Source organism: Scaptodrosophila lebanonensis, unplaced genomic scaffold, assembly GCF_003285725.1.
Source record: "Scaptodrosophila lebanonensis strain 11010-0011.00,11010-0021.00 unplaced genomic scaffold, SlebRS2 tig00001412-arrow-pilon, whole genome shotgun sequence".
In the NCBI taxonomy this organism is placed as follows: Eukaryota; Metazoa; Arthropoda; class Insecta; order Diptera; family Drosophilidae; genus Scaptodrosophila; species Scaptodrosophila lebanonensis.
This window is the reverse complement of record NW_022060739.1, coordinates 8665615-8691716: the sequence shown is the minus strand read 5'-3', so window position 1 is coordinate 8691716 and position 26102 is coordinate 8665615. Positions and strand designations below refer to the sequence as shown.

Sequence of the window (26102 nt, the reverse complement as noted above, 5' to 3'; positions counted from 1 at the left end):
GTAATTTAACTCTTTCATTTGCTGTATTTAATTTACCGTATGTGGGCCCAGTATAATTTTTCTTCTCTAAACACAAATTGAACGTGCGGTTGGCTGTAAAAATTAATCTTTGTTTTCCTAGAAGCAATCAAACTTTCTCCGGTACTTACTTTTGATTAAATATTTGAATACTTCTAGGAATCTTCAACTTTTTCGCTTTGTCTTCGCAAGCCTAACCTTTTACTTCAGTTGACATTTTGACTGTTTTGGGAAATAAAACAAGAATAAACATTTCAATAATTATATTCTATACTTTGAAATTCGGTTCTATTTAATGAAAGGGAAATACCAAAGAAACAGATTCTTTTTCATCAGTTTATTACAAGCGTTATTTGCAATTAATTCCACCTAAAACTGCTCAACATTTATGTTACTAACTAAAGTATTTTAGCTTATTATTGGTTAATAAAACTATTTTGGAACAAGCGGGAAAAAATCACTTAACTCGTGTGTTAGCAAAATTATTGCTCGCTGGCAATTAATTTATGGAGTTTGAAGTTCTATTTCTTGACTAATGTTGCAGAAAATGCATCTAAATAAAAAATTGTTTGCTTCTCGTTGTTTTATTGATTTTGAACTATTTATTTCGTTATAAGAGAGGTACAAGCTATCAGTAAATTGTGTAAATGATAACGCGCACGTTTCTCTCCAGATGGGCGAACAAATTATTTAGTTCTGAAATTTTTGCAGTTGTTTTAAAATAAAGAAATGGCCGGACGCGATAGATATCTCCTTGATTACTCCTTGATATGAGGGATGGCTTGCTGATAAACTGATGATGATATATCTGCCTAGAAACCACGTAGCATAATTGGTTAACAACCGCTAAACTAATGTTTGATACACTCTTACCATTTGGCATTGGCTCTGGCTACAACTTCCTATCAAAAACTCACTTTTTACGACGATATCGAAAATGTGTAGTGGGCCAATCTCTTTTATATATTTAAATACCTGCAGTATACGACTGCAGAAATACTGAGTAGATGTGGAGCTACTGACAATTATTAATATTTTACATGCTTCTTGTTTCTTTGCTGGTGACACAATTTACTTTCGTAAAACGTTTAAAATTCTGCCTGGCATGCTGTTTTTCTAGCACTATAGACTGCATAATTTTTCACGTTACATCTTTTGCTTTAAAATTGGATTATGTGCAAAGGGAAACTTGGTGGGAAGATGGGAAAGCAAAGCAAAGATGGCCTACGCAAATTTCATATTTACATATAATTTTGTTGGGAAAACTCAGGCACTTTCAACTTGTTGCTTTCCCCAGCTGTCAATTGCTCACTTTGACCTTTTTCTCTTTATTCTTTTTTATCTGTTTGGTGGTGTGTGTGTGTGTGTGTGTTTGTGCCCGTCTATGTGTATGTAAATGTGTCTTATTTAAACACAAATTAATTGTGTCCCTTTTCTTTATAAACTTATTTTGACGCGCCGCATATTTTGGACCGTTGTCCGCGAAAACCACAAAATTTATAAAGAAATAATGTATAAAAGTGTAGAGTTTTCTTTTGGTAGAAGGAAACTGCAAGAAAAAGAAAGCAATGTAAACAATGCAAATATAATTAAGTATGCGCATCGTTGCCCTTTTCCGGCCACCCGCAACGAACTGTTGTACATATTTTCCTTCTATTTTCTCTCTCTTATTTTGTTTCTTGAGCTTTGTTTTAATTTCTAGCCCACATCGCCGCCGTCGTCGACAAGCATTTCGTGGTAATCAAGCGTAATTGCAACCTGGTTGAAGCGAAATTCCGTGGGCAAAGAAAACAAAGCAAATATAGCACACATTTTTATACGCTTGCCCGTGCACGGCGTTCAGCTAATTTGCGTGGGTATTTGCTTTTTTTTAAAGACACTGCGCAAGGTGCAGGAAGATTTTAAATAAAGAGTATGCAGTTTAATGTAATTAGCTAAAGCGGAGAGAAACGAGCAGCATTGTTTGTTGTCCATTTTTGACGATGCCTTGAAGAGAACATTTCTATTTAAGCAATAAATTATTATTGTTTTTTTTTTTTGTTGAGAGGATGGTGGGGTTTCCATTTTAAGCAACACTTTTTAGCAAAACCTGTTGCTACTTAAATTCCCCAGCACGTAAGTAGCACAGAAAATTATGAAGGACACAATACACACTCACATACAGACACACAGGTGGAAAGCTTCTTCATAGCTCAAGTGGCATAGTTCCCTTTTTTTTTTGTTGGAGGAGTTAAGTCTCGAATTCTGCTAGAACTGTTGCTCTTAAAAGCTCCATCTGAAGCTTGCAGAGTGCATAAATTATGTTACATGGTACTTGCATGGATTAAATTTTCAATTGCTTTACTTTCAACCAAATTATTCCAGCTAGCATGTTAAGCCTTCGCTGAGAAGCACACAATTGAGGGCTGCGCTCTCTTAAATTTAAATACGATGCGCTCTTAAAAGCTCAGAGTTAAGAGAGCACTGAAGAGAACATGTCCTGAGCTTTCGCTTGAGCTTAAATTCCAAACTGCACTCTATTGGCGTTACATTCAGCCAGTATGTGGAAGGCGTTGATTGCAGTAAGCGTGTGTTTGAAAAAATCAGCTGTTTTTACTTTGCAGAGCTTTTTTACAACTCATATCTTAACCAGCGCTATAATTACCGGCTAAATTAGCGAATGTTTGCATGAAAGTGAATTTTTATCAAGCCCTAACATATGTAGAAGAGTAGCATTGCTTAGTTGGAGCTTTACGGTGCGACCTTTTTAATCACGATAGATTTCAACTGTGTTTTGAAATTTGTTCAAAGCCAATCTGAAGCAAGAAATGAGCGGAAATCGAAAGAATGGACATTGGAATTATAATATAAACTCTTGCCATTTTTGCAGCTAATAATACCAGAATTGACGAGAGAGCCATAAGCGTTCATTTCACCACAGATAAGCATGATAGACGCGTTTTTTTTTCGCAGCACCATATTTAAAGACTTTTCACATCAAAGATTATGATAATTGTCAGTTTAGATTACATTTGTGCCCATGAATCGTCAAGCTGTAAATGTAAACAATCGGAGAAAAATATCAGAATGCATATTTTATTAATACATAATTGTATTGATTATTATGAATATTGTATCTAAGCTGACATTATGAGAAAATATTAGCTGGAACATTTGGCAACTTAATGATTGACGAGACGACTTAACGGCTTGACAACTTGACGACTTGACTCCTGGGGACTTGAAAATGTACCACAGTTAGGTCAGATAGACTTTATTTTAGAGATTATTTAATTGAAAATATTTGTATTTGGCATGATAAATAATATATCGAAATCGATCTTTTGATAATGTGGTTTAAAAATAGTTTAGTCATCAAAACTTGTTTCTTTTTAAGGATTTGCAAGCCGAAACGCGTTTTGAAAATGTTTTACTCATATCTGTTGGTTTTGCCTCATTAATGGATAAATAAGTAATAATTGCTTTCAAATTTAAGATAGTATTGATATATGATGATATGGCCTTAAATTTCTGCTAATGACTGTCGAACGTTGATTAATCGAAACCGTTAGAGTCTAGACTCCGTATTCTCCTGTTGTTCCTGCACTATCAGTCCCCAAACATTTCATTGTTAGAGCTGATTATTGTCTGCGCATAGTCCTTGCTCAGCTAGCCTCTGAAATATGTCATTCAAGATTTCTTTAACGTCATTATCTACTCCGATGTCTGAGTAGCTTGATTTTAATAAACTTTTTTTTAAACTGTAAAATCGATGGCTTTTCAGTCAATTTTGTTTAATAATTTGTAATATTTGAAACTGAGTGTATATGAAAAAATTGAGACTTCATGCAAAATATTATTAATATTAATAGCATAGATTATAGAAAAAAGAATGAAAAAATTAAAACAAATAAATAAATAAAATTAAACACAACCCAAATTTGGAATAGAAGTAGCTCAATTATCCAATTACTACGCAACTATTCCACGGTGTTAATTAACCCACAGTACAAGTATATACATGTTTAGCATTAATTCTGTCTAATTGGTTCGTAATTCAATACATTCTGCCGGCTCCAATGTGGCAGCTTATATTCCATTACACATTAGAGGCGTCGAGGCAAGTGGCTTTAAAGTAGTTTTAACGTAAAAAGTCAGTTCAACTGCAGAACTATGTCACTAACTAACTGTGCAACTTTTGTTGACAGTTTACTTTGCTAAATTGCAGTTACATGAAATCTACATTTGTAACAACAATCACAAACAACTGAAACACCAACAACAACAACTACAACACCAATGACAACGACAGCAGAAGCGTTGTAGCCATAAGTTTTGGAACAACAAGCGTGGTGGCAACATAGACCAGCAGCAGAAGAAGAAGTAGAAGTAGAACACTCATTATACAAACACCTGAAGCTAGAAAACTCAAACACAATCAAACGAAAATCAAAAATCTAGACTCATGTAAACTGAAACAAAAACTGCAGAAACTGAGAGAAAAAGCAAAACAACAACAATAACAACAACAGATCGAAATGTCAAAACATGAAACAAACTTTTTTGCGGGGGAAAGTTGAGTTTCTTTTGGTGCAGATGTGACACCTAGCTGGGCACACATTGACTTGTCGAGCGAGTAACAAATGTAAAAAGTTTATATTGAAGCACAACTGCAAGCTGGAAGACATGTTTGTTTGCATATTGAGGCATAGAATCGACTTCAATTTGGGTTTAAGATTGCTGTTGTACTTGCAGTTGCGAGCAAATGGCGTGCTATGTGAAGGATATCGGCTGCCTTCACTGATCCTAATTGGTCTGATATGCTGCTGCCTCTTACAGCGTCGTCGTTAAAAAGCCAGACATTCCCTTTGAATCGCCTCGAGCCGTAGCGCAACTAAATTGCAGCTACTTAGTGCATCAATCGCTGGCGCTGTTGCGCTCGCGTCAAGCCTCGGGAGCCTCAAAAAATACACGAGAAGCTATCACCGTGCAAAGGTCTCCGAGCTCAAGTCAAATTCAATGTACAGCCAGCGGCATAAAAATGCAAAATTGTATTTTACTTTTACGCGCACTTTGCTGTTGCCCCTCGAAAAATGGTGCACCCAAGCCTGTGCAGAAAAACAGAGCGCAGATTTTGTCTAAAAAAATGTGCCGCTTCGGGTGTTGTGCTCGTCCTTTTTCGTTTTCTGTACGCAGATTTTGAGTTTTATAAATTGAAATGTCAAAAAAAGTTGAGCGCACTGAGCATGACTGACAACGTCAGGGAATTAAGTCAAAGAAGTCAACTGCATAAGTTGAAGTGCCTTTGCGCGCAAGACCACAAAAATATAAAATTCAAGGGTATACTCGTAAGTTAATAATGTAATAACAAAAACAACTGTAAATTGTTGCCAGCTCAATGAGTAATGAGCTAGATTATGAAAGCAGACAAGCTTATAATAAGTGCGCATACAGCTATGGAATGGAAAATGAGGCGCTCATAAGTATGCTATACTTTTCCTATAGGAACTAGAGCTGTGCGTTGCAGTTTAAATTCGAGAATAAGCTGTAGAGAGGCATTGCTTTTCACTAAGGCCTTTTGGTGCATAGTTTTTATAGTTTGTAGATTATACTTGCTGTGTTTTCGTTGTACAGCGGCTTAGCAGTTCTTTATTAGTTAGTTGATAGTTAAAGTTAGTTGTGGCAAGAAGCTGATTGCAGTATCTGAGTAATTTTTAGAGCTAATTCGCTTTGTTTTGGACTATTTTAAGAATTGCAACTAGTCAGAAAACTTAAATGCAGCAGTCAAAGAAAATAGAAGAGCCCATACACATACAAATACTATATATATATATATATATATCCGGCATTGTCGACTATCAGTTGCAGGTGCGATAAGAGAGCGACCGGCGACGAACGCAGTCTAGCTTAAAGGCAATGCCAAATAGTCAGAAATAATCGCACATGCCACAGAACAGTGGAGTGGAGTGAAGCGGAGCGGAGAGACAGATAGACTGCCGAGCATTATTTGAATGTTTAATGAAATGTCAAATGTACGAAAAGTAAATTGAAATTGAATTAAGTATACGACAAAAGCAAGGGCGACAGACAGACAGGAAGAGGCCTGGGCTGGCAGACAACAACGCTGACAACATGTGAAGCCATAAGTACTATATGTGTGTATGGGTGGCCAGCCACCAAATAGCGCACTAGGCACGTAATTTCATAGAACCACTTTTGAATTTCAATTGCAGAAGACGTGCACACATTATATTCGCAAACCGTAAGACCATATATTTTACATTCATAGTTGTCGCACAACTAATTTCGTTTAACATGGCTCATATTTTCAGTATTACCAAAAATTACAGTCGTGCCATTCAATAATCTCTGATTACATGAATTAAGAATTGACAAAGTTGTCATATTTATGTGACTGCTGATATTAAATTAAAATTAAGCTTCAATGAAAAGAGCTTACATAACTGCCTATGTGCAAAATCTTAACGCTCTGCATATAAGGGATTAGATAGTACAAAGCTCTAGTAAACTCTCGATCTTCATTTATTGTGCACAAATAATATTATTAAATATAGACAATGATATATCATTCGCGCATCTGCGCGGTAAAGCGCCTAATCGGTCATTATATTAAGGACATGCACGTTTTTGCAGCTGCCTCGGAGATCATTTATATAAGTATTATTATCGTATCATAAATAATAAACCAGTTGTTCCCCCAGTATTTGCCAACCTACCTGACCATTGTGATTCCTGTCTGTCTGTCGCCCTTGCTTTTGTCGTATACTTAATTCAATTTCAATTTACTTTTCGTACATTTGACATTTCATTAAACATTCAAATAATGCTCGGCAGTCTATCTGTCTCTCCGCTCCGCTTCACTCCACTCCACTGTTCTGTGGCATGTGCGATTATTTCTGACTATTTGGCATTGCCTTTAAGCTAGACTGCGTTCGTCGCCGGTCGCTCTCTTATCGCACCTGCAACTGATAGTCGACAATGCCGGATATATATATATATATATATATAGTATTTGTATGTGTATGGGTGTTTTTCTTACCTACCTGCCTGCCAGCTTCATTTGTCTGTGTCAAATTTGTTAGTTAGTTTTAATTAAACAAATAAAATACTAAAAGAAACTCCCTAATGCATATTTAGAATGATGTTTAAAATGTGTGTGGCATGTGGATGTGCTAGCTTTGAGCTGTGAGGCACGTTCAGTAAACTGATAATGGAAATTACCTGTGTCCCACAGGCTCTTTAGGCTTAAAGTAATGTTTGGTTAGCAATTATGGAGCATTTAAAGGCACTTCCTGTGGTAATACTGTATTGATTTAGGAATAAGAGAACATGCTATAGAGGATACGCTGTTGCTTTCATATTAACTTTAATGTGAACATTTATTTTGTCGAATTATTTTGTTTAATTGCATTTTGAAAATAAATATGATGTAGCACATACAAACATCGTTATTTCATCTCTAAATCAAAACCTCTTTCTTCAACTTGCTGAGAAAATTATTTGTTTCAATTGCTTCAGTATGTAATCAATAATAATCAATAATCTGAAACTCTCTTGTATGAATATATACTTGTAGTCGGTTATATAGTTAGCTTGTCTGTTTGAAATCTCGTTTGATATCCTTTGCAAATAATAGTTGAACACATAACAACATGTATGGTAAAGAATTTTATTCAAAAAAGTTGTCCAGCTTAACTTTATACAAATTATAACTTACAATCAATTACAATCAAGATACATATAATAATTAATTATGCGCTTAAATTATTCATAATATAATTATTACAAATTTCGATTAATCGTTTAAATAATAACATATGTAATATGCCAGTTGCATAGCTTTAGAAAAAGTATTGGATGGAAAAGCACAGTTGTTAAAAATTAGCATAAAATACTATTTTCGGTACAATTTGATTTGCCTGGCTGTTCTACTGGGTCTGGGTTCTAAAGTTCACCTTTACTGTATATCATATCATATATAGTTTTTGTTTTTGTTATGTTAAATGCTTTGTTAGTTGGCAGTTCAAATTGTTTCTGTGTTCCTCCAAAAGGCATTCGAAAATATTTATACTTGTATATAAAAAATGTTGTTAGAAATAATTTAAGGTAGCTCTAAATAATAGTTCATTGTTCATTCAAATATATTCTTGTTGTGTATTTTCTTTACGTCTTAACATTACATTTATTAGCTTAAACGCGAGACATTTATGTAAATAATTGAGATTTTTCAAATGTGTTTGTATGTGTGTTTGTTTATTTCATAATTTTCGTCTATTTTAATTTTCTCTTTAGGTAAATTTCATTTATAATTTAATATATATGTATATATATATATGCTTGTTAATTTTTGTAAATTTTATTTAATGTGTTTATCAGTGTGTGTGTGTGTTTGTTTGTTTGTGTTTAGGGCGGGAGTTAACATTTCCTATGCTGTGTTTGAATGAAGTGGAAAAATTGCTTGCTTTTGTTTTCTTGCTGTGTTTTCTCGTTTATGTTCATGCATTTGCTTTTGTTTTGTATAATTAGGTTTACATTTATTAAATACACATTCATTAGTTTTTGAAAAACCACTTACATAAAAGAGCTTTCTATAATATCATGTATTCATGTTTTATTTGTTTCTTTTTTTGTTTGTTTTTATGAAAATTTTACGTTAGATTTTACGGCATTGGGTTGGGTTTTCATTTGCTTTCTTTAGTTTTTGTTCTTGTTTGTGTTCCTCTTGTAGTTTAATTAAATTGTTTTTTTTTTGTTTTTCTTGTTGTTGTTCTTGTTTGTGCATTATGTAAGTTGAACAGCCTCCTCCCTCTGCTCCTCCTCCTCTCCTCATTTATGGAGCAGCAGCAGCTATCACTCATTTCTTGCCCTCCCCCTTCTGCACGTAGACGATTTCGGCATATTCCGTTGCACTCTTGGCACCAGCCGGTATTGTTGCAGGCGCTACTGGTGTTGCTGTTGTTGTTATTGTAGCCGTTGCTGTTGCTGGTGTTGTTGCCTCATTAGCGGGCTTTAGTACAAGTTCAGCATAGACGAGTTGTTTCTCTTGCTGCGAAGAGGTGGAAAACAACAAAACGGTGTAAAAGTTAGCTTGAACTTCGCGAAAGTATCTTGAAAATAGTTTTTACAAATTATAATAAGCTGCAAGAAATTTGTTCAAAGTGTATGTATATATAAGTAGTATATAAATAGGGCATGTTTATTGGTACCTTTTTTGTTTTGTTTTGTAATTGCATTTTACTTAAAAGTCCACACTGGTGAGGTGCTCTGCCAAACTATAGCCTGCTATAATATTTTACAAATATATGGCATGCGTTTGCAATACGACAAATAGATAAGATTTATAAAAAAAGCAAGTGAGACAGCACAAAAAAGTAGAGAATAAGAAATGGAATATAAATTTGTTGAAATAAAATTAAATGAGAACTATTATTATTATCATTATTTTAATTGTAATTGTTGAGGTTAAGTAGCAGCAGCAGTAGAAGCTTTTACAACGCCAAGCCTAAAAGTATGCTACGCTAAATGTTTACGAATGCGCTCTCAGCTAATTTAAAGTTCATACTGAATCTCTCGCTTCCTCTCTCACTCATCGCACTCAGTTACTGTCACACGCACAAACGCACACACACATACACTCATACACAAACACACTCATACATTCGCATTCACAGATTCAGAGACATTTTGTAGTACCTTTGGTTCATTGTCATTGCCATCGATTGTCTCCGCCAGCTGCTCATTTACAGCCGTCTCTGGCACTGTTATCTCCGTCTCCGCACTATTGTCCTTCTTCTTGGCCGCATCCTTCTCATTGAAGCGCTTTAAAATGGCAACAGCAAAGGCGGGCAAGCGTTTCGCCCGCTTCCCCAACGGCTCCTGCTCACTGCTAGCTGCGTTGCCAGCAGCGTTGACGTTAGCGTTGGCGGCATTGTTTGTGGCCTCCTCAGAGGCAGCTCCTGTCGTCATCGTTGTCGCTGTTGTGGCCGTGGCGGTCGAGGTGGCTTTTATGTCGGCGCTTTCGGTGTCGCTGCTGTTGAATGATGTGTTTGGGTGCAATTGGGGGTATTTTGTAGATGATTTTTTGTTGTTCTTCTCTTGTACTTATACTGTTGTTTTCGTTGTTGGGGCTTTTTAGGCTACTTATTAAATGTGTCAAAATAATTGTATAGCAGGCAGCAAGGGCGGCCGTACGGGCACAGTTAGTTAAATGTAAGGGCAATGCCAGCATGGTAGTAGTTTGGGCTGTAAACTGTGTTAGTCGCATTGGGTAGGTGTGTGTGTATATAGAGGGCTGTGGGTGTGGCTTGTTTGTGTTTCTATTTGTGCAGTGTCTGGTAGCGTGCTCTCTGATCTGTCTTTGGATTAGTGGCTTAACTGGGCTGGTTGTGGATTTAGTGGCTCGTTAGATAGCATTTAATTGCGTAATTGTTTTGTGTTATTAAACCAAAATGTTTTAAAAAGAAAGAGTGTTATATATATTAGACGCACAGAATGCACACAATCGATATAGTCGAAGTCAAATTTATTTATTTATTTTTTTTGTACATTTAGAAATTTAGAATTTACTGAAAGCAATTACTACTTTTTCTCATTCTCTTAATGACATTATAAAGCGTTCAAAAGGCGATTGTTTATTCTTATTTTTTGTACAGTAAAGCAGCTATATCGATTGTGTTCTGTGTAATTTAATGTTTTAGGAGCATAAATAATACTGTAAACACAATAGCCATCTTAGATAATAAGAATCCATTCCCAGTCGATATAAAAATATACAAATGACCTTCGCATTGTCTGCAATTCCCAAAAAGCTGGTGGCCTAATAGCTGCAATTTGTTTGCCATATGCTAACGCACATTAAATATTCTATAAATATTTTGGTCTTCGTCATTTAAATGTCTGCTAACTGTCTGTGCGTGCTTGTTTGGGCTTGGCCCGGCTTCGTTTGCTTTGGTTTGGTTTCGTTTCATTGGCTTATATGCGATATGTTTATGAGTGTTCTGCCCACGTGCGTGTTTGTCTGGCAAGTTGATGTTTATCTATGGCTGGCTGCAGCCATTGTTGTGGTGCCTTTGAGTCAATATTAACAATACGAAACAGGCTGCTTTCAAAACTTCAATTTAATATTATGCATATTGGCTGCAAGTTTGCCTTTGACTCTTTGAGCTGCTGGACGTGTTAAGTAATTGTGCAAATACGAGTATGTGTGCTATGATATATCAGATTTAAAATTCAAGACAAACGGCTTAAACAAAATTTAAGTAAAATTTAAGGGCTTAAAAGCCATTATATGGATTTCTTGTAATGGGAGAATGTAATTTCGAGATTAAGAGTTTATTCTGCTTTTATTCCAATCGAAAAATCGGAAATAATAACTTTTGGCTATTTCTGTTGTTTGTTTTACCACAGTTCTTGCAACTACTTGTAAGCCTCTTAGTCGATATTTGATTTGATTTTGCTGCCACACCTATTTCCTCACACACACAAACACACATAGAGAGACGGCAATAGTAAGGGCACAAGAAATGAAATTCATTGCATTTGAAACAATTTTTTATTATAGCAAAATTGTTAATAATATAAATTGTAAATATTTAATGTAAAACAAATTTATCAAAAGACCTAACTACAGCTTAAGAATTAAATACGCTTAGCTCTTAAAATTTCGTTAGTCAGAGAAATTCTTTAACATTCGTTCCCTCGCATTCGCAATCGTAGTATATATAAACAAAATAACATTGAAAAGGAAAAAGTTGTGCTTTTTAAGGAAAAGTTTAAAATAATTAATACAGTGTGCAGCGCCTAAAGAGAACACAATTTGTTGCGGCTGCAAAAATCTCACTAAGCACTGACTTTATTCTAAATGACTACAGTAAATACTTATGTTTGTATTAAGAATCGTATATGCAAATAAATTTGAGTTCGGACGAGTAACAGCTTCACATGACTTTCAGCATGCACTTTCTAAAGCAAATACATGCCTGAGACTGTACGATATTGTTTCAAATTGTTCATTTTTAAGCAATTGCACGCGATAATATAAGGAGGCAACAGTAGATGTTAAATATTCGATATCAAAGCATATTTGTGTGTGGACAGACTTTTCGCGAAATGTGGAAAGTTTTGTGGAAAGATGGATAATACGTCAGCATATAAAAAAAGTAAATCGAAAAATGAACCAAAAATTCTTAATTGACTGAAGAGTGCTGCTAGTTCGAAGAATTAAATAGACGTATTAAAAAGCGACATCCCATTGCACAGTCTAAAAATTGTTGCCATTTGAAAAAATTAAGTAGACCTTAAACGGTCTCTACAAGCGTACATTTTTGTAGTTTCTAACACATATGTCCATTCTTGAAAACGTGCAGTCGTTCTTGGCGTGTTTCTTTATAAAATTGTGTATCACTAAAAGCTCTCCCGTAAAACATTTATATAAAAAAGTGTTGCCATGCTCCATAAACAAATAAGTACCATTTTCCATATAATTACAAAAAATAAAAAATGTGTGTCCCTAAGCATTTTTCAACATTAACAGTACACACGAAAAGTGTGTCCACACACACACACACACATACACAATACCTTGATACGGGTAAAATACATTTTCTCTTCCGCACAATGCATGCATTTTTAAAGAAATCGAATATGCAAATATATATTTCCTTTCATACTACAGCCATTAACAAATAGCATGCCTTACAGCCTTAATGTTTGTCGATTTTGTTGATGTTGTTGTGAGCAACTGTCGTGAGTTCTGCCTGTTGTCTTGGATGAAAATGCCATGTAAAATTAACTTCCTTAAGCGTTTCAAATCTTTCAGCACGGTCAGACAGGCAAATAGTTTGCATACACATTCAGCTAAAAGCTATTCAACGGACGAGTTTGTGTGTCAATTATTTGCTTATCTGATCGCAGCTTTCTTTACTTAAGCTGCATTTGTTTGTTGTTATTGTTACTGATGTTGAGAAATCGATAACATTTTCAAAAAATAAATAAAATTAACATAAACGACTGATAAACCCTAAAAAGCTACACACACAAAAGAATTCGTTTCTCTTTCGGCCTTCTACGCTGTTATTCTTAGCCTGCTGCTAAGCTTTACTCTAAATTTCCGTTTCCTGCGGTATCTTTGGCATCGTCTGTGTTGGTGTTGTCGCATTTGTTCTCGCATTTGTCGCATTTGTCGCATTTGTTGCTGTGGTTGTTGTCGTTGTTCGCTGTGGCTTTGGCGCTGTGGCCGGAGGCATTGCCTTTGGCTCTGTGGTTGTTGTTGGCGTTTTCAGTTGGATGCGCCCCGAAAGCAGCCTGGCTTGCTTCTCTATCAACTCACGCTGATCCTTGGGTACCCAGCGCGAGAAACGTGACTCTGGTATGCCCAACTCATTGCCACGCTGGAGCAGGTCTGTGTGTTCCTTGGCTTCCATATCACTGTCAGAGCTGGGCGTCTTCGTTTGTGAATTACGTCCACCCGCCTGACCCATTAGTACATTCCGCAATGGCATGGTCGTGGGATTATAAACGCTACTTTCGCGATCGGTTGCATAGTCAAAGGAATCGTCCTGGTCATGCAGGCGCGGCTCCACCGACAGGCGTTCATCTGTGGTTAAACTCTGATGACGACCATTGCCGTTCGCTTCGCGTAGCTTGCTGGCGCCCAAAAGGGTAATGCCATTGGGCGTCTCAAGGAGGGCCACATTCTGGCCATGTTGTCCAGACTCGAGCTGTTTTTCGCTATGGGCCGGCAAAAGGAATACAAACAAAAAAATTGGTTTTGTTTTTTGTGTGACAGATTTGTCATGTTTGGTTTTTGTATTTATTGTTGTTGGTCCAAGAAGAAGTTGTGGGACATGTGACACAGAAACGTCATGTGGTTGATGGTTGGTTGGTTGGTTGGTTTGATGGTTGTTGGATAACATAGTTACATATGAAAGTATATAAGAGAAGTAAGAGAGAGAGAACATAGCAGAAATTGTGATGCATTAGCTAAATGGGCTAAGCTAACTTTATTTTGTTTGGATTTGATTTGATGGCTGCTGCCTCGAAAAGCGGCGATGTCTGGCGAGTGTGGCACGTTTTAGTACACAATTATTCATATGTATATATATTTTATTTTTATTTTTTTTGGATACGGCACGGTAGTGATAGTGAGCGTGAGAGAGTAGAGACAGCGAGAGGACTAGAACTAGTACTAGCGAGCGAGCGACTGACGAGCGGGCGGGCGAGCGTTTTGTAAGTTGCGTGTGTGTGTGTGTGGGTGTGTGTTTGTGTGTGTGTGTGTGTGTGTACATGACAGCGTGAGTTAAACTTTAATTTCAATTTAATTGTCAATTGGAATTTTGCAGTTGGACAAGACACTTCTTTTTTTTTAATTTCTTTGCACAATAGCTTAATCGTTAGCGTGTGTAGATGAGTGTGTGTGTGTATGTGTCTACATATGTGTATGTGTGCTGACATTATAACTGTAAAATTTGTACTATGTCTAAGCCTAGATGGTCAATGATGAGCTGAGCTGAGCATGTGGCATATATAATTCCAGAGTGTATTAATGGGCGAGTTAATGAAATATAAAATTGAAAATTAACATTTACACAAACCGATAAACGATAACTAAACATAAAGCAACTGGACATGCAAAACAAACAAACAAACAACTCAACTACGCAATTATTATTACTGTTATTTTATGTTTTTAGCGATGTAACACATACTAACTTAATGTTTAGCAGCCACTACATATACTAAAGGTACATATACATAGTAGCATATAGCTTTTGCACAGATACCGTGTGTGTGGTTAGTAGTGATTACTGAGCCTTTCCGCATGGCTGAGAATGTGTGCCCATTGCACGTTTTACTTATTTTGACAAACATTTTAAGATTCTTCTTTTGGAAAGCATGACTGTACTTACGTTTCGTTTGTGGGCGTCTTGATTGATTTGCCTGTGAAGGTGAAAGAGAAATTAGTGTGATTCTCAAAATATATATACATGTGTGTACACAATATATTAAAGAAAGTATTGGAGATATAAAAATTGCGACGATAAAAGTGGTCGGGAAATTTCCCATAGTGTATTAGTAATTAAGCGTTGTGGGCAACTGGTTTATTCATTAAAGAACGAAAGAAATCGGTACTAGGTTCTTTAATTATTTTGCCTACACGTCTCTGTTGATGAAAGCTCTTAGAGGCATCGTAAAAATGTAAATAGGCTGTCGATTTAATATGTTCGATCGATGTGATATCCAACGTTTATATTGTTTAGAAAGCGAAAATGGGTGTCTTTAATGTCTGGTATTGGATATGTATATATGTAGATTAATATACTTTTATGCTGTTGTCAAAATCAACTAATGTATTGGAAAATTAATAAATGTACGAAATAAGATTTTAAAATAAACGGTTTCGGAAATGAACCCAATATGTAGACAAATCAATGTTTTTATAGATGAAAGATTTCGTTACGTTTTTTAAAAGATTGGGAAAAATTTAAATGGAATCGGAATGGTTTGAAAATTCGTCTAATGTTGTAATCCATCGGATTATTTATTAATTTTACTTCAACCAAATTTGTTAAAACAAATCTATTTGGTGTTGAGAACTTCGTAAAACAGCATTTATATATTTTGTGTTTGTTTGGTGTTTAAAATAACTATTTGAGAAAAAAGGCAGCAGAACAAACAACGCCAATATCCGGCCATTGCTGGTATTCCTTCATGCGAAAATTTAAGTGAAATAAATGAGACGCATGTTGTCTTTTCTTCACTACATTGCAATTATTTATAAGAGTTACCTTTTTGAGGCAGTTTTTCTTGTTAATAAATGTTTATGTAATTATGAATATCATATTTAAGATTTCCCTTTGATTGAGAGACTATAGAACACCAAGTTGAACACGAGTTTTAAAAAATAAAACACAATTTATTCGCAAGTTTAAAAATATGTTTTTACAACTTACTAAAATTACAAAGGAGCGGAAAACATGTTTTGAGCAAAAAATAACTAATTAGGGTAAAATATTTAAGCCAATATATTTCTACGATTATGAATGTATATTTATAATTTATTATTGTTTAGCTATTTTATTATTCGAGCCAAGCAAATTTATTCATTATTAATGCTGCTTACTGGCAAAAACAACTTTCGTCATTATTATTATTATTTGTCTATGCATCGAACATAACATACAAATAATTATTGGAAAATGCATAAAGCTGGCAGGTCATAGCTTAAATAAATACTCGTACATAGCATTTGCATTGAAACTTGTGCAGAGGGAAAAAAAATTATTTTACAAAATATTCGTAAATATGTAAACATTGTTTTGTGATTTGTTTAAAATAGTTGTGATTGGACGGTGGCCGTTTATAGAATAAAGAGAGCTGTTTGCGAGATTCCCGATTGTACATTTGAGTTTCGACGTTTAGCTTAGATTAAGAAATGGAGCTTAAAACATACTACTTGGCCTATGGTAATTGTAGGTTTTACTTTTCTTTTCTTTCTCATATTATTTGTGCTTTTGTTAATATTTTTAATGCTTAGCTGGCCACACTGATGTGCGTTCGAGCTGTTTTGAGATTGCATGTTTGTGGCTGGGCTCGCTATACAAATACATAAGTAAATAAATATATATTCGTATGTCGAGTGATTTGAGCGCAGGCTGCTTCAAGCAACGTTGCAAGGGCCCCAACATTTCTGAAACCCCACCACTTTAGACGGATGTGTTGGGCGGCTTGGGCACTTCGACGGCGATATTGTGTTGCTGGCCATTGCCAGCGGCAATAACGGCGGCGGCGGTGGCCGCGGCGCTTTTCTTGAAATCGGCTTTCTTTTGCGCCTCCAACTTATCGGTGACTGGGGGCGTGGCCTCCTCAGATTGCAGTTGTTGTTGTGTAGTATCGATATGCTCGTCGCCATTGTCTTGGCCATCGAGTTCATCGTCGTTCTGTTCGGGATGTATTTGGGCCTCAGAGTCTGGACCGATGTCTGTATTAAGTGTGGCGCCTGTAAGAACAACAACAACAAGAACTAACTTTTAGCGTTGTGTGGTTTTGCGTGTATGCGAAATTTTCATTCTGGCTGCACACGCGCCACCATTCCGAAAATCATAACATAAATGGCCAAAAATTTAAATAGCCAGAAACAAAAGAGTGAAAAAGAAAACAAGTTATTGGCCCAAAAATTTAAAACATGTTGTTAGTCCTTTTACCAATGTGAGCAAGTTATAAAGGGTATTTAAAACATATAGAGCGGATAAACATAAATCGTATAAAATGCAAATAACATAAATTTTAAATAAAATTTGGAAGTTTTTAAGCGCCGCTTTGTTGTTAGCTCTTATTGTTGTTGTCATTTGTCGACACTTTACAGCGATTTGTTTTTTTTTATTTTTATTATATTTATTTGTACAATACGTTTTATTAAATGTTTACATACTTATGGAATATAAAGCTTGATTTAAATAGTTTAAATACGTAAATAAACATGCAATATTTTTATTTGTGAGAATTGTACGTTCTGGAAATATATTGGCTTGGAGAGTAAACAAAAGAGTCAATTGCCTGCCACTTTGGTTAGTTGGCAGCCCTTTCCCGAAACGTTCGACTATGTGAGCTACCTTTAAAGAAAACCCCATTTAATTATGTTGCTAAATTGGTGTAAGCGCTTCCTAGACAACACTGCCACCAAAAGCAGCACGTGGCAAGGAGGCAGGAGGCACCCAAAAGTCAAGTGAAATTTTATAATTAGAAGAGTTTTAAGCGCTGCCTGCCAAAATGAATATTCTACTGCTACTTCTTCTTCTGCCCTAAGTTGGCGCTAATTAAAATTTAAAAGCCGCACAATGAGTTGAAAGTTAACAACAGGCTGCGGTCGGCGGCTGGCGGTTGTGCCGCTGCCTGCCATGTGTTTGTTTTTATGTGCCACAGCATGTGGCAATGATGCCCTTCTACTTTTTCATTTTTTTTTTTTGGTGGGTAGTTGGTGATATGGGAGATGCACGTATGCAAAGGATGCCATGCCAGGGATATGGATATGAGACGAGCTTGGTGCTTGTAAGCAGCGCATGTGTGAGACCTAAAGCCAAAAATGATTGTTAGCGTTGCTGATATGGCGTAATGAGACTGAGCTTTTGATGATGACAATGAAGCGAATATGCAGATGATGAGTATACGTATGATGAGCACCCACAGAGAAACAGAGTTACGAAATATCCGTTGTTTCTACTCACCGCCAAAGCACCATCTGCCAGTGGCGCGTGCAAACAGGACGAGCAGCACAATGAGGACGAGGACAGCAACGGCCACAACTATGCCCACAATAGCGGCCACATCCAATCCAGTGCTGGGTGGTCTGCTCGACGAACTGATGCGCACCTGGTAGTCTGTGCTGCCCAATGCATTGCTGGCCCTCAAATTGTATATCTTGGTCGTGTCCTCCAGCGTTAGACCGGCAATGGCCAATGTAACATTATAGTAGTCATTGCCCAGGTATTGCGGCTCATAGGCGGAGAAGCGGTCATTGGTGGTGCCCTGTGGCACAACAGCGCCATCGATGGTCCATTCGATGCGTGGCGTGGGGCTGGAACGGATGGTCATATTGACAATGGCTGTATGCTCGAGATAAAGACCATAGACCAGAGCCTCCTCCTGACGCACGGGTGCATCTGTGAACGGAACAGTACATTTTAATAAATCAAAGATCGATTATTGTGGGCTTATAATTATATATTTTGAAGAGGGGCTACTTAGAATAGTACACCTAATTCTGTTTTTACACGGTAGATTGGTTCCAGAAACAACCGTGCATAAAAAGACATTGATCATATGCAAAAATAGGTGATTGCTTCCTTATCTCTAAAGAAATATATATGAAATTTTTAATTTTCAAACCGTGTGTGTAGGTGTACTTTGATTGAACTGCAAGAATGGAAGAATGGAAGGAGAACTAGGCAATGGAGCCATACAATTGGAAATTGCAATTAATATTTCAGTGACTGTGTTATTCGAACCGGATCTATTCAAATGGTGGCAGTTGATTTAATAAATAGTACATCTTTATAGTCTAAAATTCACTTATCTGTTTTTAATTTTTTATATTTTATTTTAATGACAGACTCCTTTCCCTGCTGATATTTTTATTTAATTCATTTATTTATTTTTATTGAATTAATAGCTTGGATATTTGCTATTTTTTTTTTTGTGCTAGCATGTAGTAGTTCTTGTCAATAGTACAACATCGATTATTTATAACTCGATGTAGTGTTCGGCATAAAACACTATTCGATAAGGGATATTTTTCAGGTCGGGGATTCTTCAATTCATTTTGGCTTTACATAAAAGTGATTAGAATCTAAGAACTTGTATTTCAACTTACATCTGACATTGATAATGTAGGCGGCCTCCTGTGGTGGCACGCTCTCGCGATCCGTTTGATGATGAGAGCGGCAAACGAGCTTCCTGTTGCTATCTTCAGGCGCCAAATGGAACTGTATCTCCTGCACCGATGTGGACAATTCCACATTGTCGTTGGTGGGTGTGGAAAGGATTTCCAATGGTGTAACACGCTTCTGTGCTGGCATATCATCAATGTACCAGGTGATATTGGCAGGTGGGCGACCATCGCGCACAATGCAGCGCGCATTGAACAAAGTGTTTTCGTTAAAGAAACCCTCACGATCAGGCTTGGAAATAAGCTCAATGATTGGCTGTTGTGGGCGCACTGAAAAAATAAAAATGCAATGATTAGAGCGGGTAGTTGGGGAAAATTATAGGCTTGCCTTCACTTAACAAGTTCTTTTTTTTAATGGTAAACAAATTTTTTGGTAGCCAAACTAGTATCTATTCCTCTATTATATTTTGTGAAGGAAATTCAGAGGTATAGGTTTTATCGAACAGAAATGAGGCATTCGTTATTTAAAAATGCTTTAATGCATTAATTTTCGTGACTGGAAGAGACAGTTCCATTGTATTAGTTTGTTAATTCTTATTGCTTTTATTTAGTGCCTAATAATAGCTTGGGGTGAGAGTTGATTATATTCAATAATTAGAGCTTGACTAAAACAGTGCAATGATTGGTACTTTATGGGATTTCTTAACGTTATAAACAAACATTAAAAATGTATTAAATAGATTTGTAATTTTGTGAAATATGCGATTTGAAAGGTAAGAGTATTGCAGATCAAATGGACAGAAATAAGGGCAAGCTTATAGCAGTGTATACATTTTAAGGACAATAGGAGACGGATCAATATAATTAACTGATAACCTAATGCATTCTTTACATGATCTGATCGGATATAACGAGTATGTAATACATACTTATTTATACTCTGGGAAAATATTGTGAGCAATAAGTCAACCATTTATGGTCTGATTGTCTTTTAAAAACTCTCCCGTATACTTTCTTTCCCTTTAACTCCTTTAACGTAGAAATAATTAGGCAATATACTCAGTACATATTACTAGTGATACTTACATGCCACAACCAGATCGATGGTGCCCGATAGTTCCTCACCCTCGACGCCGAGACTGCACTTCACCTGACCATTGTTGCTGGCCTTGACGCGTTCGATGCTCACACCGCACTGGCCGGCATTCAGGCCGGCACCGTAGTATGTAAAGCCTGGTGTTTTGCTCCATTCGGGCGATAAGTTTAGAACCTTCTGCTCGCCTGGGATCTCGATGCGGCAATAGTTGATGGCCCGTCCGTAGCGACACAAGAGCTCTGTGCGATCGCCCTCGTTGAGCAATGCTGTGTTCGGCTCCACGTTCACTTGGCCATATGTGGTCGCCTCTGTAAAGGTGGAAGAGGAGGATGGAAAGATAATTTAATAACTGTGCATTGTTTGTTTGCCATTGTTGTAGTTGTTGTTATTGTTGTTATTGTTATTATTGCATAACGTATGCGAGTATCTTATATCTAATAACTGGCATCTCTTGCATGTCACACTAAACGGCAAAACAATTGCAAGAGTGGAGTGGAGTGGAGTCGAGTTGTTGTTGTTGTTGTTGTTGCTGTTGCTTAATGCACGGTAATCAAGTAAATGACAGTCATATTTTTTTCTGGCAAACTGCACGTACAGCTACAGTATGTACGTTCGTAGTGTGTGCATCTTGAAGATACACATCTGCAGCAAGATAAATGGGCAGCAGCGTATCAAGTAACCGCACAACAACACCAGCAGCAACAACAACAATAAAAAAATTGCTGCCAAAAGTTGAAATATCTCAACTATCAACGGCAAAAGAAAGAGCAAGAGCCACAGTCATGGCGGAGCTATTTCAAATATGCTGCTTTCCATTAAGTTTCAATTAAGTCGTTTTTCTCTTGCTTGCTTTTTTAATTTAGACAAAAGTTTTGGACACTCACACACACACACACACACAGACACACTAATTCACACCACCACCACCACCACTTCAAACTTTTCACTGTCCATTTATTATTGCAATTAAGACATTGAGAAATTTCTGTTCAGGAATTAAACGATTTAGCTGCATTGTCTTCAAGTTGCTCGGAGTATGCATCTGAATACTACAAGTATAGAGATATACAGCAGGGAAGTGGTCCATTTGCCTGTCGCTCCCTATGCCAGTGTGTGGTTAGATTGCCTCGTTTGAGTTTAGTTTTTGAAATTATTTGTTTGGTTTTTGTGCTCTGCAGTCCAGCTGTGAAGTTTGCCAAACGAATTCTGCTAAACCGCACTCTACTCTTCAAAAAGATGGCAAACGAGTGTCCATGATGGGTGTTGGGACAAATAAATAATGGAAAAACAGCATATTTACACTTTCGGAGCTAAGTGGCAATATATTAAATATTAAATGAAGAATGTAACAAAATGAACATTAAATTAAATGAGAAAAGTAGGCAGTAAGTAGAGTAACTGAAAAACTCCTCAAAACTTTTAAATATGCGAATCATTTCTAATATTTGTCTCTGTATTTAAATTGTCAGTCAAATATATATATACTATATATACTATTTGTAGCGGGCGCCAATAGACTGGTTGCGACAGCAGTGCTTAAAATTTATAAGCGGGCTATTCAAAAGAGTTGCCACAGCGAAAAGCTAATAAGAGAGAGTGGCTAACACATATAGTATAATATATCTGACTTGCTTATAATTGAATATTTTTATAACTTTGCAATATATAGTTGTAAACAGAATTGGTTTAAAAAAACAATCAAAACTTAACAAGTTTATCTTTCTACTTTATAAGCAAATCCTACAAATATTCATCTAATTAATGCATTTATAATAAATCTTTTAAGAATTGAGATTGAGTAAAAAAACAAACCATAAAGTAACTAAAGTAAGAAACTAAAGCATTATATCTGGACATGTAGCTCAGAACTAACTTCTTTAGACTCTACTACCTAATCTTCTATTACAACAAATTTTGGCTAACTTTCTTGGATGTGGAATCTGGAGACGATGAAAAAGAATATTAGGGTAAACAAAAAATATCCATTCCAGATAGTTGGGAAAGCTTAGTAAGTTTTGAATGACTCTTGTTTGTGTATCATAAGCAAGTTAATATCTTATTTATGATATTAAAACAAGAAAGGAATGCTAAAGTCGAGCAGGCTCAATTCTTAAATACCCTGTACCACCCCACAAAAAAAAATAATTAATTTAATTAATTAATTAATGTAATTAAATTAATTAACTAAATTAAATATAAAATATTCCATACATACATTTACATTTACATCAGAATCGTGTCTATGCGTGTTGGTGTACTTGTACATACTTGTATGCGTGTATGTGTGTATTGGCCTGGTTATATGGCTATAACTTTCTTTCTAATTACCCTATCATAATGAAACTTGGTATACGGATATATAATCACTAACTGTGTATACCAAATTTTAGTTCAAAATTCTAAGAATTACGGGCGCTATAGAAAATAGTAAATAGGGGGGAGTGGGGGGGGGGTGTATCAGAAAAAATGAACAAACTCGTCATTTCTCGGGCTCAGGAGAATATGTATACCAAGTTTGGTTATTCTAGCTCTTATACTTTCTGAAATTCTTGCGTTCATACAGACAGACGGACAGACGGACACGGCTATATCGACTCGGCTTGTCATGCTGATCAAGAATATATATACTTTGTGGGGTCTGCCGCGCCTCCTTCAGTGTGTTACATGAACATGTACATGTACTTGTACACTCGCACAAAAATAATATACCCTTGTACCCTTTGGGTACAGGGTATAATGAATCAGTAAAAAGTCTTACATGTTGCATAATTTTTCTATCCAAATAGCTCTAAAGGGCTTAAAAGACCTAAAGATTCTGCTTGGGCAGAAAATCTTTACCTTCTTTGCTGGCTAATCTGCATTTCGTTTCGATTATTGTTTGCACTGCACGACTGACTGGCTAGGCAGTGCATAACTGAAATTGGTCAACCATGTGAGCACGGATATGGCCACGGACTATGGCATAACGCTCTGCTGATCGATTGATTTGTTGTCTTTAGCACGAACCGAAGGCATCGGGGTTTCAAAGCAACACTTTTGGCCAAGATGTGGGCTAATTTCGAAAATGAATGCTTTGAGATTTCCAGTGCAGTGCAGCAGACAAAACAAAAGTGCAGTTGGTCGATCATGTTTTGCACGTTTCGGGTTTGTGCACGTCATGAATTGATTTTGATTTCGTTGCGCCTTTTGGCTTTTGAGTGGTGTTGCTAGACGCTTTGTTTGCTCAGCCGCTTGTACAGGAAACATGAAACAACAACACACCAAACACAATAACAATTTGTCTGCCTCCTGCCAATTCAATGGGCACACCACACACATACGAGTACGAGTACACCACATCTTTGATTTGCATTTGTTTGGCTTCAAAGGGGGTCAGCCAGCTGGTCAGTTGGCCGCCAGCTGGCTGCTTGGTAATTTAAAACCGACATTTAACTTTTGACAACTGAGTTGTTTTCGATGTGCCAAGCCACTGCCACTTTAAATTGAAGTTGCAGCTTATCTAGTCATATAGACATATGTATATACAAATAATATACGAGTGCATGCCAAATCCGCCAATCGAGTGTTCGAGTGTTTGGATTTTCAAACTTCAAACTGCTCTTGAATTTCAACGTCAGCAGAATCACAAGCTGTATAAAAAATATATTACTTGTATGTATAAAAAATACAAAGCAGTTAAGCGAGTCCAGCCCGCCTCCAACAATGTCAGATTCACAGCTCTGGCTGTGAAAACAACAACCATGACAATGACGACGTATGCTCGATAGTCGAAACCACCGCCACTGCCACCACTCACTGTAAATCTATTTTTTATTTGGTCGAGCCAATGCTTCAGCAAATCCAACGCGTCGTTGCTCACCGAGACACACCGCACCACACACCACACACCACTCTACACCACACACCACTTCATCCATCCCACCAACCGTCCATCCAGCCATCCATACATTCGAACGTCCCTGCTGGTATTTATTTATTTAGCTTTTTGCAAGCGGAATTTTCAGTGCAACATCGATGGATGGATGCTTCAATGTTTTCTACTGTTACGTTTATTTCTTATTTTCTGTTGCTTCTCTGAATTTTTGTGACGTGTCTGCAGTTTTCAGCGTTGGCCAACGACTGCCTCCTCGATTCTATGGGTAGCTGCTTCTGCTTCTGCTTCAGTGTCCAGTTCAGTGGCTCCTCGTTACGCAGGCATTTCGTCAGTTTTTGTATTGCGTTTAACTTCTGGTAGAGTATCGTCTGGTATGGTCTTTAAGTTGTGGCATGCCACACATACACACACACACACACATACAAACACATATACATGCCCATTGAAATCATTTCACTTCACTTTCTACCAAATTTTATTGCATTAAACGCGCCATAAAATCAGTTCGCCTCCAACCCAATCGCTGTAGTTGTGCTTTGTATTTATATAGCCACGTAAGCGTCTTTTATTTGAAACGTGATTTTCCCTTAAATATTACCCACTACTACTATATGTTTCTGATTTTCTGGCTGGCACTAAGCCACCATAAACAATTTTTCGCTACGTTTGTTTGGCGCAATGCTCACTGGGGGGGCTGAAACGGTTGAGAAATGTCCAAAGCACGAACTTGCGGTTTTTGTTCGAAAGGGATTTTATCCTTGATTACATATGTTTGCATTCTAAACAACAACGAGCCTTGGATTTAAAAATAGTCGCTAGACTAGTTTAAATTTCTTATTACAGTTTGATTATTTTGCTTCTCAATTCAAAGTCAAGAGAATGCTTGAATGCTTATTTTAATAAGTTAGCAGCATTCTATTACAGAATTGTGCGTCCAGCGTGAAATATTTATATAAAAGAGTTGAAACCATTTACAATATTTGACTTGCAACCAAAATGTTATTTCTCTTCTCAATTTCCTGTCAACAAAATGCTGTGGCAACACTTTTTATACCCTGTACCCAAAGGGTACAAGGGTATATTAGTTTTGTGCGAGTGCACATGGAACACACAGAAGGAGGCTTGGTAGACCCCACAAAGTATATATATTCTTGATCAGCATGACAAGCCGAGTCGATATAGCCATGTCCGTCTGTCCGTCTGTCCGTCTGTCCGTCTGTCCGTCTGTCTGTCTGTCTGTATGAACGCAAGGATCTCCGAAAGTATAAGAGCTAGAATAACCAAACTTGGTATACAGATTCTCCTGAGACCGAGAAAGGACGAGTTTGTTCATTTTTTCTGATCCACCCCCCCACTCCCCCCCTATTACCGATTTTCTATAACTCCCGTAATTCTTGGAATTTTGAACTAAAATTTGGTAGTTACATTAGATTAGTAATTATATATCCGTATACCAAGTTTCATTATGATAGAATGATCGGAAAGAAAGTTATAGCCATATAACCAGGCCCAATGCACACATACATACATATGTACAAGTACACAAACACGCATAAGGCAGGATTCTGATGTAAATGTAAATGTATCTATGCATGCATGGAATATTTTATATTTAATTAATTAATATTTAGTTAATTAATTAAATTAATTTAGTTAATTAATTTAATTAAATTAATTAATTAATTTAATTACTTTTTTATGGGGTGGTACAGGGTATTTAAGAGTTGAGCCTG

The 26102-nt window shown here is 36.7% G+C and overlaps 1 protein-coding gene across 4 annotated transcripts in view; it reads right to left on the bottom strand.

Annotated features, from left to right (window-relative positions):
* Positions 1 to 8358: 8358 nt before the first annotated feature.
* Positions 8359 to 26102, bottom strand: part of LOC115631513 (fasciclin-3) — a 133745-nt gene continuing 116001 nt past the window's right edge. Inside the window, exons 2-7 of one of the 4 annotated variants that reach the window (XM_030528281.1) lie at positions 20486 to 20803; positions 19385 to 19729; positions 18240 to 18674; positions 14925 to 14955; positions 9712 to 10048; positions 8359 to 9064 (exon numbers count right to left, since the gene is read on the bottom strand). In XM_030528281.1, coding sequence (XP_030384141.1) covers positions 8873 to 9064; positions 9712 to 10048; positions 14925 to 14955; positions 18240 to 18674; positions 19385 to 19729; positions 20486 to 20803 — 1658 coding nt within the window. In that variant the 3' untranslated portion in view covers positions 8359 to 8872. Of the gene's footprint in view, positions 9065 to 9711; positions 10049 to 12244; positions 13747 to 14924; positions 14956 to 16095; positions 17015 to 18239; positions 18675 to 19384; positions 19730 to 20485; positions 20804 to 26102 lie in introns of those variants that run through there. The other 3 variants (XM_030528283.1, XM_030528280.1, XM_030528282.1) reach the window with 3 other exon arrangements.